This window comes from Muscardinus avellanarius, assembly GCF_963383645.1.
Source record: "Muscardinus avellanarius genome assembly, chromosome: 13".
NCBI classification, from domain to species: Eukaryota; Metazoa; Chordata; class Mammalia; order Rodentia; family Gliridae; genus Muscardinus; species Muscardinus avellanarius.
This window is the reverse complement of record NC_137799.1, coordinates 13,412,978-13,430,212: the sequence shown is the minus strand read 5'-3', so window position 1 is coordinate 13,430,212 and position 17,235 is coordinate 13,412,978. Positions and strand designations below refer to the sequence as shown.

At 42.0% G+C, this 17,235-nt stretch overlaps 1 protein-coding gene across 1 annotated transcript in view; it reads left to right on the top strand.

Annotated features, from left to right (window-relative positions):
- Nucleotides 1–15,753: 15,753 nt before the first annotated feature.
- The window catches only part of LOC308272103 (olfactory receptor 1Q1-like), a gene marked incomplete at both ends in the record, with an annotated part of 35,257 nt that continues 33,775 nt past the window's right edge, over nucleotides 15,754–17,235 (top strand). Inside the window, one exon of the mRNA XM_080708889.1 lies at nucleotides 15,754–16,677. Coding sequence (XP_080565015.1) covers nucleotides 15,754–16,677 — 924 coding nt within the window. The remainder of the gene's footprint in view (nucleotides 16,678–17,235) is intronic.

The following is a 17,235-nucleotide window of genomic DNA, read 5'->3' as shown; positions in this document are numbered from 1 at the left end:
CTATATTATGGGGCTTTATTTCTGGACCTATGATCTATGTCATTCCATTTACTCATTTTCTCCTCATTTGGCAGTACTACTCTATCTTGATTGCTATAACTCTATGATACATATTTTTTTGTGTGTCGTACTGGGGATGGAACCTAGGAGCATTCTACCTCCGAGCTATACCCCAGCCCTATTTTTTTATTCTTTATTTTGAAACAGGGTCTCTCACTGAGTTGCAAGGTGCCTCACTAAGTAGCTGAGGTTGTCTGTGAACCGTGATCCTTCTGTCTCAGCCTCCCAAATGCTGGGATTACAAGCATGTGCACTACCACACCCAGCTTATAATAAATCTTGAAGTCTGCTAGTGTCTATATTTTAACTTTCTTCTTTTACCGTGTTGTGTTAGCTATTCCGAGTCTTTAACCTCTCCACATAAAATAATTATTTTACTTTTCTGCAAGTGAAAATATTTTCCACTACACAAATGAAATATTTCCATGTTCTTGGATAGGTAAACAATATCTTACAGTGTCAGTTCTGCCCAACTTTATCTATAGATTCAATGTAACCCAGATCAAAGAACCAACAAATTATTCTGTGGAGATTAACAAACTAGTTTTAAAATTTATGTGGAGAGGTGAAATCTAGAAGGAATGTTGAACCCAATTTAACATAGTAATTTCTTTGTACAGTAGTGGTTTCATCATCCTAAGCCTGTGCCATGCTATCATTAATCATTTTTATAGTCTCTTGTTTTTGTAAGTTTAATTTCAAAAATTTTCATAGTCTCCCTTTTTTTGGTAAATTTAATTTTCAAAAATTTCCTGCCCTAAATTACACTTATAGAGGATAGGCGCACATTGTTGAGTAGCCAATTTATATTTTTTTCTATTTGTCTCAGTCAACATTCTCACTGCTATAATCCAAAGCAATTTACCATACCACTTAGAAGAAGGAGTTTTTATTTACTCACAATTTTTTTTTATATTACAGATTCAGTTCATATGAGGTCTGTAGCTCAGGGCATGGCAGCAGGAAACAGAGAGAGGAAAAGAGCAAGGTTCTGCTCTCATCATGAAGGCCAGTAGCAAGAGAGAGCCAACAAATAAGGGGATTCAAAGACACAAGCACAATTCCTGAGGCCACACTCCTGAGGGCTTACCTTCTCTAGCCGTACTTCACTGGCCTAGGTTTCCATCCAGATAAATCCATTACAATAGATTGCAATCTTCATCTTCATATTTTATCTGAGCATATATGTGAGAAACACAGGGCTGTTTGTATATATGTTTTTGCAGTCTAGTTATCTAGTGATGGACATCAAAGTAAATGCCATTTTCTATGCTACCCAAACTCTGCAATGACAGTTTTTATATCAACAATGTTAAGTCCATGTATTTAAAGTCAGCATATTTATGTATATCTTGTGAAGAGACAAATAACAGATATATTCAAACATTTTAAAATACTTGTTATTTGTACACTTTTGGATAACATAATATCTCTTCAATAAACACGCTTGTGTCACAAAAATGTATAAAATAACATCACTAGAGTCAGTGTTTTGTTTTTTTATTTGTGTTTTTTGGTGGTACTGGGGATATAACCCTTCTACCTCCAGGCTACACTTTCAGACCTATTTTTTTTTTATTTGGAAACAGGGTCTCTTAAGCCAGCAAGGCTGGCTTCGAACCTGCTGTCTCCACCTCCCAAGCGCAGGGACTACAAGTGTGTGCCACCATGCCCGGCAAGTCAGTATGTTTTTAATGTACTGTACATGGATATAATAGTTAAAATTTCCACATCTCTATCTCTGCTTCTGTCTTCCATGATGTGAGAATGGCAGAGTCTAGTGTGCTTTTTTCTCTCTCTTTCCCTTCACTTTCTGCCACCATGTCCTGAGCTCCACAGACTAGGCCTGACATAGACTCAACTCTAGAATCTTCAAACACTGTGAGCAAATAAATCTTCCTTCATCTAAATTGTGTGTCCAGTAACTTTAGATTATAGTCATAAGAATGTTGACCAAGAAAGAAACTAGTATCAGATAAGTGGGGTCAGTGCTGTATCTTAGTCTAACCATGTGCTTTGTGAGTCTTTCGAACTGGTTTGTGAGAGGAAGTTGGAGAAGCCAGAATACAGAATACTGATAGAAAGGCATAAGGCATATGGTAGAGATTGTGCTCAGGAGATTTAAGAGTGCAAAGAGGACTCCATAAGGTGGGCATGGTAGTGCATGCTTGTAATCCCCGCACTTGGGAGGTGGAGATAGGAGGATTGCGCAGGTTCGAAGTCAGCAGCACTGGCTTAAGAGACCCTGTTTCCAACAAACAAACACACACACACACACACACACACACACACACACACACACACACATATATATATATGTTTGGGAGTGTAGCCCAGAGGTAGAAGGGCTTCCGGGAACCCCAGTACCACCAAAAAAAAAAAAAAAAAAAAAAAGGACTCCATAAGAAAATGGAGTAGAGGCCACATGTGTTACATTCTGACACAGAACACAGAACTTATTAATATTTTGCTCATGTCCTAAAACTTTGTTAAGGTCTAACTTAAAGGTGATGTACTGATTAAGCTGGTAGAGAAAATCTCAAAACAGCAAAGAATCCAAAACACTACTATGGATATTGATGTCTATATTCAGTAAATTGTACACCTAATTTTGGGAGCAGAAAGAAAGTAAAGCAGAGAGATTCTATAGATTTGCAGTTTGGCCAGAAAGACATGTGTGAATTGTGTTTCAGGGAGACCATGTTGTAGAAAAAATAAGATAGGTGAAAGGAAGGAGAAAGCCATTATGAAGATGGGGCTAGAGGCAGCCATAATGGAGGTACGCCAAGTATTGGCCCAGATAGAGGCAGTCCCAACAGTTGTGATTGAAAAGGAGTCAGCAGCAATGATAAAGGGGCCATGACTACCTTTCCTGCTGGCAGTTGATCTCAGCACTCAAGTAATGCTGGCCTTGCTGAAATAAAGGGTCATAGAGGCTTCCCCTCAGACTTTAAAGGAAGTCATGGTGAACCAGGCAATGTATAGTCAGGTCAGAATCCCTGCAGATAAACCCAAATGGGGAAATTTGTGCAAATGTGAGGGTAAAGCCAAGGTTGTAAAAAAAAAAAAAAAGTCCCTGAGATTTAAAAGTGCCAGAAGCATTGAACAACCACAAAGAAAGGCTGCAAGCTGTGATCCATGGAGACAGAGTAGAAGAGCCAGTATGCTGTCCATTGCAATCAAACAGGTTGTAGGTGCAGGGCTTCCAAGGCCTCTTAGAGACCACATCTCACCACCAGGTACCCCAGAACCGCAAAACAACAAAACCGCTCAAAACAAAACCGCAGGATCAAATGCTTCCCATACTGAATTTATATCCTGTTTTGGTATCATTCCTTCTTTTCATGGCACTATTCATTTCTTTTAGAATGGAAATGTTTACTCTGTGCCATTATACATTGGATGTATGTAACTTGCTTTTTGTTTTATAGGGACTCAAAGCCAAAAGTTTACCTTAAGTCTCAGAGAAGACTTTAGACTTTTTTTTTGCAAATCCAGGGGCATTCTACCTTCCAGGTATACTCACAGACCTGTTTTTTATTCTTTATTTTGAAACAGGGTCTCACCGAATTGCAAAGTAGCTGGGGATTCTGCAAACCATGATCCTCCTGTCTCAGCCTTCCAAATGCCTAGATTACAAACATGCACCACCATGCCTGGCCTTGACTTTTGAGCAATGCTTAAACTGTTGAGGTCATAGAATTCATGGAGATAGACTAAATGCATTTTGTACTGAGGTGGTCATGAGGTTTAGGGGGTCAGAGGCAGGGTGTAATGGTTTGGATTTAGAATGTCCCCCTAGCCCTCATGGAAACAAGGTAGCAATATTGGAAGCAGAGTTTGGTTGCCAAGTTGGGTCCCCTGAGGGTGTGGCCTTGGAGATTTTTATAAGGTCTCACTTTCCCTTGGCCTGTCTCTCTCTCTCTCTCTCTCTCTCTCTCTCTCTCTCTCTCTCTCTCTCTCTCTCTCTCTCTCGGCCTCCATGATGTCAGAGCAGATCCTAGCACACATTCTTTTGCTCTATACATCTCTACCTTCTACCACCATGCCCTAAGTTCCACAGAGCAAGCTTAAGTCTTAACTCTAGAATATCCAAAAACTGGGAGTAAATAAATCTTCCTTTCTCTAAGTTGTGTAATAAGTCATTTTGGATAACAACAGTAGGAATGTGAGCTAAGACATGAAACAGGAAGATTGCTGGTTCAAAGCCAGCCTCAGTAACTTAGCAAGGCCCTCAGCAAAAACAGGACTCTGTTCCCAAATAAAAATAAAATAAGACAGGAAGCATATGTTAGAGGTAAAATGCCCGTGGAATGAATCCCAAGTACTAGAGAGAGAGTGTGTGTGAGAGAGACTACAAAATTGGAGAAAATCTTTGCCAACTACTCTTCTGATGGAACATTAATTTCTACATAAAAACAACCCAATAAATAAATGGGCAAATAAACTACATATACACTTCTCAATGCAAATTATCAACAAATATATCAAAATATGTTCAACATCTTTAGCAATCAGGAAAATGCAAATCAAAACTAAACTGAAGCCAGGCACAATGGAAAATGCCTATAATACCAGTACCAGGGAGACTGAGACAGGGGGCTCACAGGTTCGAAACCAGCCTTGGCAACTCAGTAAGGTTCGCATTAACTTAGGGAAAACCTGTTTCCAAATAAAAAGATAAAAATATGCCTTAGGTTATAACTAAGAGGTAGAATGACCCTGGGTTCAATCCCTAGCACCACAAACAAATTATAATGAGATTTTTTTGGGGGGTGGTACTGGGGTTCCTGGAAACCCTTCTACCTCCAGACTACACTCCCAGACCTATTTTATATTTTTATTTGGAAACAGGGTCTCTTAGGCCAGTGAGGCTGGCTTCGAACCAGCGCAATCCTCCTGTCTCCGCCTCCCAAGCGCGGGGATTACAGGCGTGTGCCACCACACCCGGCTATAATGAAATTTTATCTCACTCCAGTTATAATGACAATCATTAAGAATACAAATAATCTTAAGTGTTGGCAAGGATATGATAGGATAAAAGCATTTATGTGCTGTTGGTGGGATTGTAAATTAGTACAACCACTATAGAGATCAGTGTGAATGTTCCCCAAAAGACTAGGAAAGGAACCATCATATGACCTAGTTATACCACACCTCAATATTATTATTTTATTTTTTATTGGTAAATTATAGTCATACATATTAATGGCATACCAGATGGAAGAGGCATACATGCACACATCACTCGTCTAGCCATGCCTCATTTCCCAGATTTTTTCTTTGCCTCTGTCTATTGCTCAATTTGGCTTAGTGATTGACTTTTATATGCTTGTGAATGTACATCACGTACATTAGAAAATTTTCCTCTTCTCCCCTCTCATCCCCTCAGTTAGGTCGCCTTATTTGCTCATCTATGGTTTCTCCTTCTTCAGCTAGAGTTCTTCCTATGACCCATTTTCTCCCTAGCTTCTGCATATTAGGGAGAGCATTTGATTTTTTACCTTTTATGACTAACTAATCTCACTTAGCATAATGTTATCCAGTTCTATCCATTTCCCTGTAAATAACATAATTTTGTTCTTCTTTATTCCTGAGTAAAATTCCACCGGACTGGTTCCTAATTGAAAATTGTAAATTTTGTGGCTATGAACATAGATATGCATGCATTAGTTTGGTAGTTTTGTTTCCATTCCTTTGGATAGATACCTAGAGTGGTATTGGGTCATATGGTAGGTTGCTTCTCATTCTTCTGAGGATCCTTCATAGTGTTTTCCAAAGTTCTTGCAGTAATTTGCAATCCCACCAACAATGTACTAGAGTTCCCACTCTCCACACCTCACTAGAAATTATTGTTGGTAGTGTTTTTAGTTATTTCCATTCTAATTTGAGTTGGGTGAAATCTAAGAGTAGTTTTTATTTGCATCTCTCTGCTAATGATGTTGAACAATTTTAACACATTTTTAATTTTTTTATTATGGCATTGTAGTCATACATTTTAATGGAGTACAAGATGGTAGAGAAATACATGCATACATCACTCATTTAGCCATTCTCCAATTCCCTCCCCTTTCCCTCCTCCTTCCCTCCTCCTCATGTTTGGCTTAGTGATTGACTTTGATATGTTTGTGAATGTACATCTTGTACATTTTTTTGCCATATGAATTTCTTTTTTTGTGTGTGAAGTGTCTATTTAGTTTACTTGCACATGTTTTGGTTAGGTTATTTGTTTCCTTAGTCAAAATATTCTTGAGTTGTCTGTATATCCTAGATATTGGTCCTCTGTTGGAGGATTAGTTGGAAGAATTTTTCTCCCATTCTATCAGCTCTATGTTGAGGTTATTGATACTTTTATTTGCTGTACAGAAGCCCTTTAGTTCATACAATCCCATATATTGACCCTCCTTTTAATTTCTTGTGCCTTTGGAGTCTTGGTGAGAAAGTTTTTACATGTGACTATGTGTTGAAGTGTTGAGCCTATGCCCTCTTCAACAAACTGCAAGATCTCTCATCTGATTTCCAAGTCTCTAATTCATCTTAAATTGACTCTTGTGCAGGGTGAGAAATTAATGTTTATTTCCACTTTTCCACATATGGTTAACCAGTTTTGCCAACACCATTTTCTAAAAAGGCTTTTTTTTGGGGGGGTGTATGTCTTTGGCCACTTTTTTAAAAAGTCAATTGCCTGTAAGTGTGCAGCTGTTTTTAAGTGTGCAGCTGTTTTTGAGTCTTTTATTCTGTTCCATTGGTCTATGTGTGTTTTTGTGCCAATATCATGCTATTTTTGTTTTGTTTTGTTTTTCCTATGGTTTTAGTATTGTTTGAAGTCAGGTATTGTGATGCCTCTTGCATGGTTCTTGTAGCTGAGAACTGGCTATTCTGGATATTTTGTTGTTCCAAAAGAATTTTTATTAATACATTTTTATTGGTGCACTGTAGTCAAACATCACAATATAATACAAGACTTGTGAGGATATCCAAGTACACATCATGCAATTAGCCCCTATCCAATCCCATCCCACTCCCTCCCCCTCTCTCAATCCCATGCTTGATTTAGTGATTAACTTTGATATATTTGTTTACATACATCATGTGTTTTAAAGAGATTCCATCTTCCCCCATCCCATTCCCTCTGATTGGTCACCTTAATTATTCCTCCATATGGCCCCCTTTTCAATCAGATTTCCTCCTATTACCCATTTTTTCCTAGCTTTTGCATATTAGGAAAAGCATCTTATTTTTTATTTTCTGTGATATTGCTCTGTGTATGCCTCATTGCAAGTCTGATCCCACTCTTGAAGGCCCTGGCACTGGCCCGGCTACCTGGCAGACTCTGATCCCAGCCTCGCTGGCTCCAGCACTGGCCTTCCCTCATGGCAGGCTCAAATTCTGGCCTTGGAGGCCCCAGAACCAGCCTTGCCTTAAGACAGGCTTCTATCCCAGCCTCGCTGGCTCCAGCTATGGCCTCACCGCATGGCAGGCACCAATCCCCACCTGGCTGACCCCAGCACCAGTCTTGCTGCATGGCAGGCTCCAATCCTGGCCTCAGAGGCCCCAGTACTGGCTTTGCCTCATGGCAGGCTCCAATCCCAGCCTCGTTGGTCCCAGCACTGGCCTCATCCCTTGGCAGGCTCCAATCCTGGTCTCAGAGGCACCAGCACTGGCCTTGCCTCACAGCATTCTCCGATCCCAGCCTTGCTGGCCCTGGCACCAGCCTCACCCCTCAGCTGGCTCCGATCCCAGCCTCTGAGAACCCAGCACTGTCCTTGCTTCATGGCAGGCTCCAATCCCGGCCTCGCTGGCCCAGCGCCCAGGCCTCACCACTTGGCAGGCTCTGATCCCGGTCTCGGAGGCCCCAGCACTGACCCTGCCTTGCTGCTGGATCTGATCCCAGCCTCACTGGCCCCAGCACCTGTCTCACCCCTTGGCAGGCTCTGAACCTGGCCTCGAAGGCCCCAGAACTGGCCTTCCTCACGGCAGGCACCGATCCCAGTCTCACTGGCCCCGGCACCCGCCTCACCCCTCACCAGGCTCTGATCCCAACTTCAGAGGCCCCAGTACTGGCCTTGCCTCACGGTAGGCTTCGACTCTGGCCTCGCTGGCCCTGGCATCAGCCTCACCCCTCGGCAGGCTTCGATTCTGGTCTCAGAGGCCCCAGCACCGTCCTTGCCTCACAGCAAAACAAAAATTATAAAAACAAAACAAAAGACCCACAAATCCCTTCCAGAAGAAAAAAAAAAAGCAAAAAAGCAATCAGGTATACACATGCCAAAAAAAAAAGAATGAAAAAACCCACACAATCCTACCAATTAATTGATGTGACACTACAAACAAATTCAGCAGTCTCTCTCTATGTAGATACCAATTGCTATGGTGACCTTTCCCTCTGTGAGTTTGGCTCTCTTAGTCTTTTCAGTCTATGCAGATGGACAACATTAATGAGGTTGGAATTAATATTGAGTGAAAGTCACCCTCCACACTTTACACAGACTTGGAGCCTAGGTCTTTCCCTGCCTCTGTTGGCAGTGTATGCCTCTGATACCAAACACAGTGTAGGGGTCTCAGTTCTACACAGCTAGGTCTGGGCTATTCTGACTTCTCCCTGTTCCCCACAATTGGAATGTCTGTGGTATTCCCAGCAATCCTGCCTGTTGGGTTTAGAGTTAAGTGTAAGATTCCCCCTACACTTTCCACTGGTCTGAGCCTGAGTCAGTCTGGGCTTCTGATATAATCAATAGCAGATCCCACTCCCATGTTCTCTGAGTTCTTCTCCAAGTTACCAGGACTTCGCTTATTGTGCTCTGGATCTCTTGGGGGTGTGGTTATCTCTTCAGCCACCACTCCTTCCCTGAGTTGTATTGCCAGGTCTCAGACCAAGCCAGCTTGTCGCAGCTGCGCCAGACTCTGAGGTCGCTGGACTGGGGGCTTTCCTTCAGGGAACTGCGATTAGGGTGTAGCAATTTCTGCCACTGATTAGGGTCTAGCAATTTCTGCCACCCCTATTCCTGCACTGCCTTGAACCATAAGAACTCAGACCCAGAGAGTTTATCAAAGCTGGTTGAGTCCCTGGGGGTACAATGCTGGGATTTCTCCTGTAGGGGCCGCCATCTCACTTACGATTGTATTGGCACTACACTGGTGCTTTGGTGGCACCAGCTTGCTGGCAATATGGTGTCTCTGCCACACCCTTGGCAGTAAAGCTGGCATATCTCCCTTCTGGTTTGAGCTCCACTCTGAATCCCTGGAGATGGTGATGGGCTTGGCCGCTGAAACTTCTAGCTCGTCTTCACGCTGAAAGAACTGCTGAATTACATCTGCTTGGACTGCATCTATTTGCTTCAGCTCCCTTCCTTATCCTCCCTGGAGTCTGATTCTGTGAGTCAGGGTGGCGTTGGTGTGGCAGCTCCCGCCACAGCAGGCCGCTTTCTTTTCTGCTTTTCAGATTATTCTAGTCTTTCTTTTTTCTGTCTCTTGTATTTATAGCTTTTATTTCTGTATTGATAGTCGTTTCTGACTCTGTAAGGCGTTATTTTTGCCACTATGGAGATCGAGTGTCAGCAGTGTTGATAAAAGCTGCTTTACTCAATCACCATCTTCCTCCAGATCCAGAGTATTACCTTTCCATAATAGAAAACATATTTTATTTGCAGAAAGTAAGAAAAATGAAAAATATAGTTCTAAATGAGATAGGTCAGATTCAGAAAGTTAAGGGTCAAATGTTTTCTCTCATGTGTAGAAGCTAGAGAGAAGAAAGAAAAGATGAGGAACCTCATGAAAATAGAATAGAAACCAGTAGAGTAATAAAAGAGGAAACAAGAAGAGAAGGAAAAAATTTGTAGGTAGGAAACAGACCAAAATATATTACTTGCCTATATAAATATATCACTATGAGTCCCACTATTATGTGTAATTATACTGCACAGATAAAAATTAATTTTATGCCAAGGATGGTGGTGCATGCCTATAATACCTATATATTTTTTGAGCTTTTTAAATATAATCTTTATTGGGGATAATCTTTATTGGGGATAACTGAGTTAAAAATCATTCCTTTTTTGTAATTCTAGCTCAAGTTTTTTTTTAAACTTTTGTATCTTTATGTTTTTTAATTTATTTATTTTTAAAATTGGTGCATTGTAGTCATATATCAATCACATTGGAGTACAAGACTTGAGAGGATATACAAGCACACATCATCCAATTAGCCCACCTCCAGCCCCCATCCCATTCCCTCCCCCTCCCTCCATCGCATGCTTCTTTGGTGATTAACTTTGATACATTTGTTTATGTACCTCCTGCGTTTTAAAGAGGCTCCGTCCTCCACTATTCCATACCCTCTGATTGGTCATATTAGTTGCTTCACTATAGGGCCCTTTCTATAGCTCAACCTCTTTCTGTTGCCCCTTTCCTCCTAGTTATTGCTGATTAGGGGAAGCGTCTGATTTATATTTTCTGTGATATTTCTCTGTGCATGCTGCGTTGCCTGGCTACTCAGTGGACTGATCCAGACCTCGCTGGCTCAAGCAGCGGCCTTGCCTCATGGGAGGCCCCGGTTTTGGTCTCGCTGGCCCCCACACTGGCCTAACCCCTCAGCTGGCTTCGATCCCGGCCTTGGAGGCTGCAGTAGTGGCCTTGCCTTACGGCAGGCTCTGATGCTGGCCATTGGCTCCGGCACCGGCCTAACCCCTCGGCAGGATTCCGATCCTGGCCTCAGAGGCCCCAGTACCGGCCTTGCCTCACGGCAGGCTCCGATGCCGGCCTCGCTGGCCCCAGCACCGGCCTAACCCCTTGGCAGGCTCTGATCCTGGCCTCGGAGGCCTCAGTATTGGCCTTGCCTCACGGCAGGCTCCGATGCCAGCCTCGCTGGCCCCAGCATCGGTCTAACCCCTTAGCAGGCTCCAATCCTGGCCTCGGAGGCCTCAGTATTGGCCTTGCCTCATGGCAAACTCTGATGTCGGCTACTGGCCCCGGCACCCGCCTAACCCCTCAGCAAGCTCCGATCACTGTCTCTGGGGTTATTATTTCAAAGGTTCCAGGTGTAATGTATCAGATCTCTGCCTCCCCTGAGTACTGGCCACTGCCATTGCCACTGCCTCCACCATTTCAAATCCTTCCCAGGCTCTTTTTCCACTCTGAATGTTGTCCAGTGTTCCTAAGCATGCGTGATGGTAGCATTCAACATTTGGTGTAATTTCTCCAAAAAAAAATAAGGTTGGTAGGATCCGGTTTCTGCTTCTCCTGAATACAAGTCTCTACCGCCATCGCGGAGACCTCTTTCAACACCGCCTTTCTCCTTGGTCTCCGCTAAACTCTCTCCTTACAGGTGATGTCCAAGATTCTTAACAATATAGAGAAACAGCAGTCCTCCTTCATGGGGAATTTTTCCATAAGTTCCAGTGCATTTGGGTAAGTTTTGTCTGCATCTCCAGTGTCCTGGCATCTGCCACGGCTTTCTTAACTCCTCTTCGATATTTTTCTTTTCCTTTTCCTTTTTTTTTTTTTTAATAAGAGAAGACAGTATATGTGGTTTGAGGAGGTAGTGGGATCAGGCACTCACTCAGTAGCACTGTAACCTGGTCGGTTTCCCCATGGATCCAGAGTGCTCCGCACTACTCCGCCTGGGGCCCAGGGTCCCGTGACCCAGGCCCCGGCTGGCGTGCCCCGCGTGACCCCCTCCCAGAACCCAGGGTACTGAGCCCGGTTTCTCCAGGTGTCTGGTGTGCTCTAATACCTATATTTTAAAGGCTGAGACAGGAGGATCATAGGTTCAAGAACAGCCTCAGCAAGTAGTAAGACTCTTATTAATCTAGTGAGACACTGTTTCCAATAATATATAAAATTGTACTGGAAGTGTATCTTGAAGGTAGAATGCATCTGAATTCAATCCCCAGTACCACAAAAATTAAAAAATAAATTAATTTTAATATTGAAAAAGACTAATAACCTAAATCTTGCTGAGAATTTGTAGCAACTAAAACCTTTTTATACAGTTGAGAATATATATTGGTAAGATAACTATCGTGGATGCTATAAGGTAGTATCTATTAATGTATTAATTCTGGCCAATATTTTCATTCCTTGGCATCCAAAATTGGAAATAAAGCCAAATGTCTACTCAATTATAGTTTATTTAAAGATTGTAGCATATTTATCTAATAGAATTCTAAATGGAGCAAAAATAAATAAACCAGCATGAACTAAACATCAGTTAACCTCAAAAAATTTTGAGAAAAATAAGATAGATAAAACTGATAGATTTATATTAAATTTATCTTTTTCTGTTCCATAGTAGATAATTTAATTGCACATTATAAGAAGAATAACACAGAAAAGAGAATACTGGCCAGGATACTTGGGCTAAGACAGTTTCAAAATCGAAAACAGAACAGATGAGCCATATTAGCTGTCTCCTTGAGGACCATATACTCAAATTTTTTCATTCAAGTCACAGATGGAAAGGAGTTAAAGACAATGGGAAGCACACAGCAACACACCAAAGTGATAGACAAGAGGGAGGCTCTTGGTCCCATTTGTGAGCAGCTGCACCTCCTCTTAGGGATTCATTTAGTGTCTGTTTCCAGTAACAAGAACCCTGAGGCCTCCAAACCTGGTAAATATTCCCACATGAGCCACTTTGGGGCCTTCCAGTTCCACTTATTGTGCCACCCAGAAGTCCATGCCATAGTCGCCTACAAGCCTGAATTTGCCATACAGGGAAGAGGCTGAGTCTCCAAAAGGGGCTGATGTAAATCTGCCACCATCCAAACTGTTAAGGCTGCAGATCCCCTTGCTCAAAAGCATCTGAGATTGGCGGAGATCCGTTGGGTAAGTGCTCAATCAGGTAGACCAGAGTCCAAGGCTGGGCTTTTCCAATTACTTGCTGCATCATCTTGGGCAAATTGTTCAAGTTATCCTTTTTATACTTCAGTATCCTTGCTTGAAAATATAGTTTATCTTACTGGAAAAATCAAGATGCCACTATTTCATGTCTTTCTGGAAAGTCAGACCTTTTGACTGCTCTCTTCTATAAATTTGTTTGATTTTTCTCTCTGCAAATTTATCTCAAATGTTTACCAGAAGCTATGTGTAAACCTGGCCAGGGTGCTGTTCTACACATTCAGTGCCATAAACTCACTGTATAAGTAACTCCAAGTTTTTGAGTGTTTTTTTTGGTTTGGTTGGTTTTTTTTAGTTTTTTTTTTGTGTGTGTGTGTGCATTGTAATCATGATGAAGTTCAGGGTGATAGAGGCATATGCACACACAGAGAGAACTTGTTGAGCCTTCCCCCAGTCCCCTCCCTGCCCTCTCTCCCTCCCCACCTTCCTGTGTTCACCCAAAGATTGTCATTGATTAATTTCTGTATGTGCATCATGTTCATTGAGGTGTTTCCCTCTTCGAGTCTTCCTCCTCCCTCCTGCCTCTTTCATTTAGGTCCCCTCCTTCACTCCACTAAGGTTTTTCCTCCTTTGTCTAGAATCCCTCCTATGTCCCAGTTTTTCTCTATATCCACATGTGAGGTAAAAGTTACAACCTTTGATTTCTTGTAACTGACTAATCTTACTTAGCATAATTTTCTCCAGTTCCACCCACTTTCCTACAAATTACATAATTTTTGTTCTTCTTTATAGCTAAATAGAATTCCATTGTGCCATATCCCATAATCCTGTAATCCATTCACTCCAAGTTTTGAAAAGAAAACCTGAGCCAATTTGATTTAGCTGATACCTGTTTCAATCACCAGTGAGTCTGAGTGATATTTCATGCAGTTTATCTCACTCTTCTCCAATCTCAACTGCCTTCTCATATTGGTCATACTCTTTACAACCTTGGGACTTCCACCTGCACTGGAAAGTTTATATTTCCACTTTTCTTTCTTTTACTCTTGGTATATTGCTACTTCAGGTCATAAATTAGCTTTAAATTTCTTAAAGGAGATCTCCCTGAGTTCTGATCATAATTGATTCTCTGACTACACATTCTCAAAGATATCACCATGCCAATCAGAGTCTGTGACTGTATGCTTACTTGTTTGTCTATTGTCAGTCTTCCCAGTTAGTCTGCAGCATAGAGGCTGCACCTGTTTATATTAACCTTAGATACCTAATGTCCACAGGAGGATGGTAGGTTCAAGGACAGCCTAAAATGTAGTGAAATTCTCAGCAACTTAGTAAGACCCCATTTCAAAACAATTTTTAAAGGATGGGAGAATAGCTCAGAAGTACAATGCTCCCTAGGTTCAATCCCCAGTACCAAAAAAAAAGTCATCCTCTTTATTTCATCTCCTGGGTCTGGCACACTTTTTTATGGGTTACTCTGCTTGCACTCTTACCCCTATGATCTTTATGTAGTAGCAAAATGATCTTTTCATATCAGATCATGCTTGACCACCCCTACATCCTTGTAGGTACCTGATTAACCTAAGAATAAGATCCAAACATTCCCCTAATCCTGGCTCTCCCTCCTCCCTGCCATTCTGACATTCATCTCACTTGACCCACTCTTGCTTTCCTCCTCCTCCATACATATGCACTCATTCTCATGTCTGAGCTTAGTATTCCCTGCATCTAAAATGCTCTTTCAACCAGTTCTCTGCTTGGCTGGCTCCTTCTCATCCATTCCCTCATAGTGAGCTACTTGCCAACCAATAGATTTAAAGCAATCTGCTGGTCACCCTTAATGCCTTATTTTCATTTCTTGTTCATGTTTCTGTTGATGACATGATTCTTCTGACTAGAATATTGTCTATTTGAGAGAAAGAACCTTGCTGTGTTCTGTACCACTATTTCTCAGGTGCCTAGAGGAGAAGTGACACACTGCAAGTATTCAGTGAATGTGGAGTGAATAAGTTAGTTCCAGTGGCCTTGTTAAAGGTGTAGTAGTAGAGATATGAAGAGTGTAGAATGTTAGCCAGAATTATAAAGATTTTAACTTGACTTGGTCTTCTTTGTAGGAGACTCACTTCCTTTTTCAGTGCATTGAGTGCTATAACATGAATCTGGAATGTGCCCCAAAGGCACATGTGGTAAAGGGTTGATCTCTCACATGGAGAGGCTTTCTACCTCTGGGCTATACTCCCAGACCAGACCTATTTTATATTTTATTTGGAAACAGGTCTCACTAAGTTTCTGAGAGCCTCACTAAGTAGCTGAGGCTGGCTTTGAACCTGTGCGATCCTCCTGTCTCAGCCTCCCAAGTGCGGAGATTACAAGCATGTGCCACCCCACCTGGCTAAGTGGTGGAAATTTTAAGAGGTGAGATTTAGTGGGAAGTTTTAGCTTATGGGGTCATGCCTTCGAACAGGAACCCCGGTCTCTTCCTTTCATGTCCTGCCCATGAGGTGAAAGATCTTACTCCACCTTGATCTTTGCAACATGATGTGCTACCTCGCCAAGAGGTCCAAACACAATGGCGCCAAACAACCATGAACAAAACCCCAGAACTATCAGCCAAAATAAAAATTTTCTATTTGTCAGTTGATTATCTCAGATATATGCTATAGTGACACAAAGCTAACAAAGTGGACACGCCAGTAGTTCTCTCACAGAGCACTTTCATTTATCAATGGGATACTGCACAGCATGTGTTCTGATTTCACCATTAATTTAATGTCTCTATTTCTGTCAAGGCAATATTTAGAAAAGAAACATTTTTAAAGTGTCTTCTTCTGTTTTATTATTTAGTTACACCAGAACATGGAGCCGGGAAACCACACCAGTGTTTCTGAATTCCTCCTCCTGGGCCTCTCTGAGCAGCAAAGACAGCAGCTTCTCCTCTTTGGCATCTTCCTGGTCATTTACCTGGTCACTGTGGTGGGAAATATTCTCATCATGGTAGCGATTGGCTCTGATCCACATCTCCACACCCCCATGTACTTCTTCCTGGCCAACTTCTCCTTCACCGACCTGTGTCTATCATCTACCACAGTGCCCAAGATGCTAGTGAATATCCAGACTCACAGTCATACCATCCCCTATGCCGGATGCCTGTCCCAGATCTATTTCTTCTTGTGGTTCATTGGTCTGGATGTTTTTCTTCTGGCAGTTATGGCATATGACCGGCTTGTGGCTATCTGCTATCCCCTTCACTACACTGTGATCATGAGTCCAAGATGCTGTGTCCTGCTCGTGGCAATGTCCCTCCTCGTTGCACATTTCTACTCTCTAACACACACCATTCTCCTGGCTAAGTTATCCTTCTGCATGGACAACATCATCCCTCACTTCTTTTGTGAGCTTCTTCCCTTGTTGAAGCTCTCTTGTTCTGATACTTATGCCAACCAGTGTGTGCTGATGTACTGGGGAGGGGCATTAACCATCTTAATTCCTTTGCTGATTATCATTTCCTATGTCCGTATTGTGGCTGCCATTGTAAAAGTCCCATCAGCAAGTGGGAAGTGGAAGACCTTCTCCACCTGTGGCTCCCACCTCTCAGCGGTTTGCTTGTTCTATGTGTCTGCTATTGGGGTGTACTTCATTCCTTCTGCTTCTGATTCAGCCAGTAAGGACAGAATTGCGGCTGTGCTGTATGCTGTGCTGACCCCTATGTTGAACCCATTCATCTACAGCCTCAGAAACAAAGACATGAAGAATGCCTTGTGGAGATTCCTGAACAGGAGGGCACAGCAATCCCCATGAAGCTCAAGACATTAGTTTAGGAGTTCAGGAGAACTCAACCTGTAGAGTTAGTTTTGTGCCTAAGTTCAGGTGCTGGATCTTTTCTCACTAGTTTCTCAACCTAGACTAAATTAAATAAGCTCACTGAGCTGCAACTTCCTCACTGTGAAAAGGAGATGATGACATAATCGCTATCATATAGTGTTTCTGGTATACTTGCTTATTCCAGGTCTTGTGCTTAGATATTCATTATCTTTAGCAAACTTCTACAGATTACTTGTAGGTAAATATTTTTATCCTTTTTCTTGTGCTAAAGAGAAGATAGAGGCTCAGAGAGATTAAATTATTTGCCTGAAATCATGAAAAACTTAGTTTATCCCAGGATTGTAATATTGGTCCTATATTTTAGAACTAATCAGGGCATTTAATCACCACTGATCATTTATATGTTTTTATTGGTGCATTATAATTTCATATCATAATGTAGTTCAGAGTAATAGTGACATACATGCACACAGCACTTGGTGAGCTTCCCACAGCTCCCTTCTCACTACCCCCCTT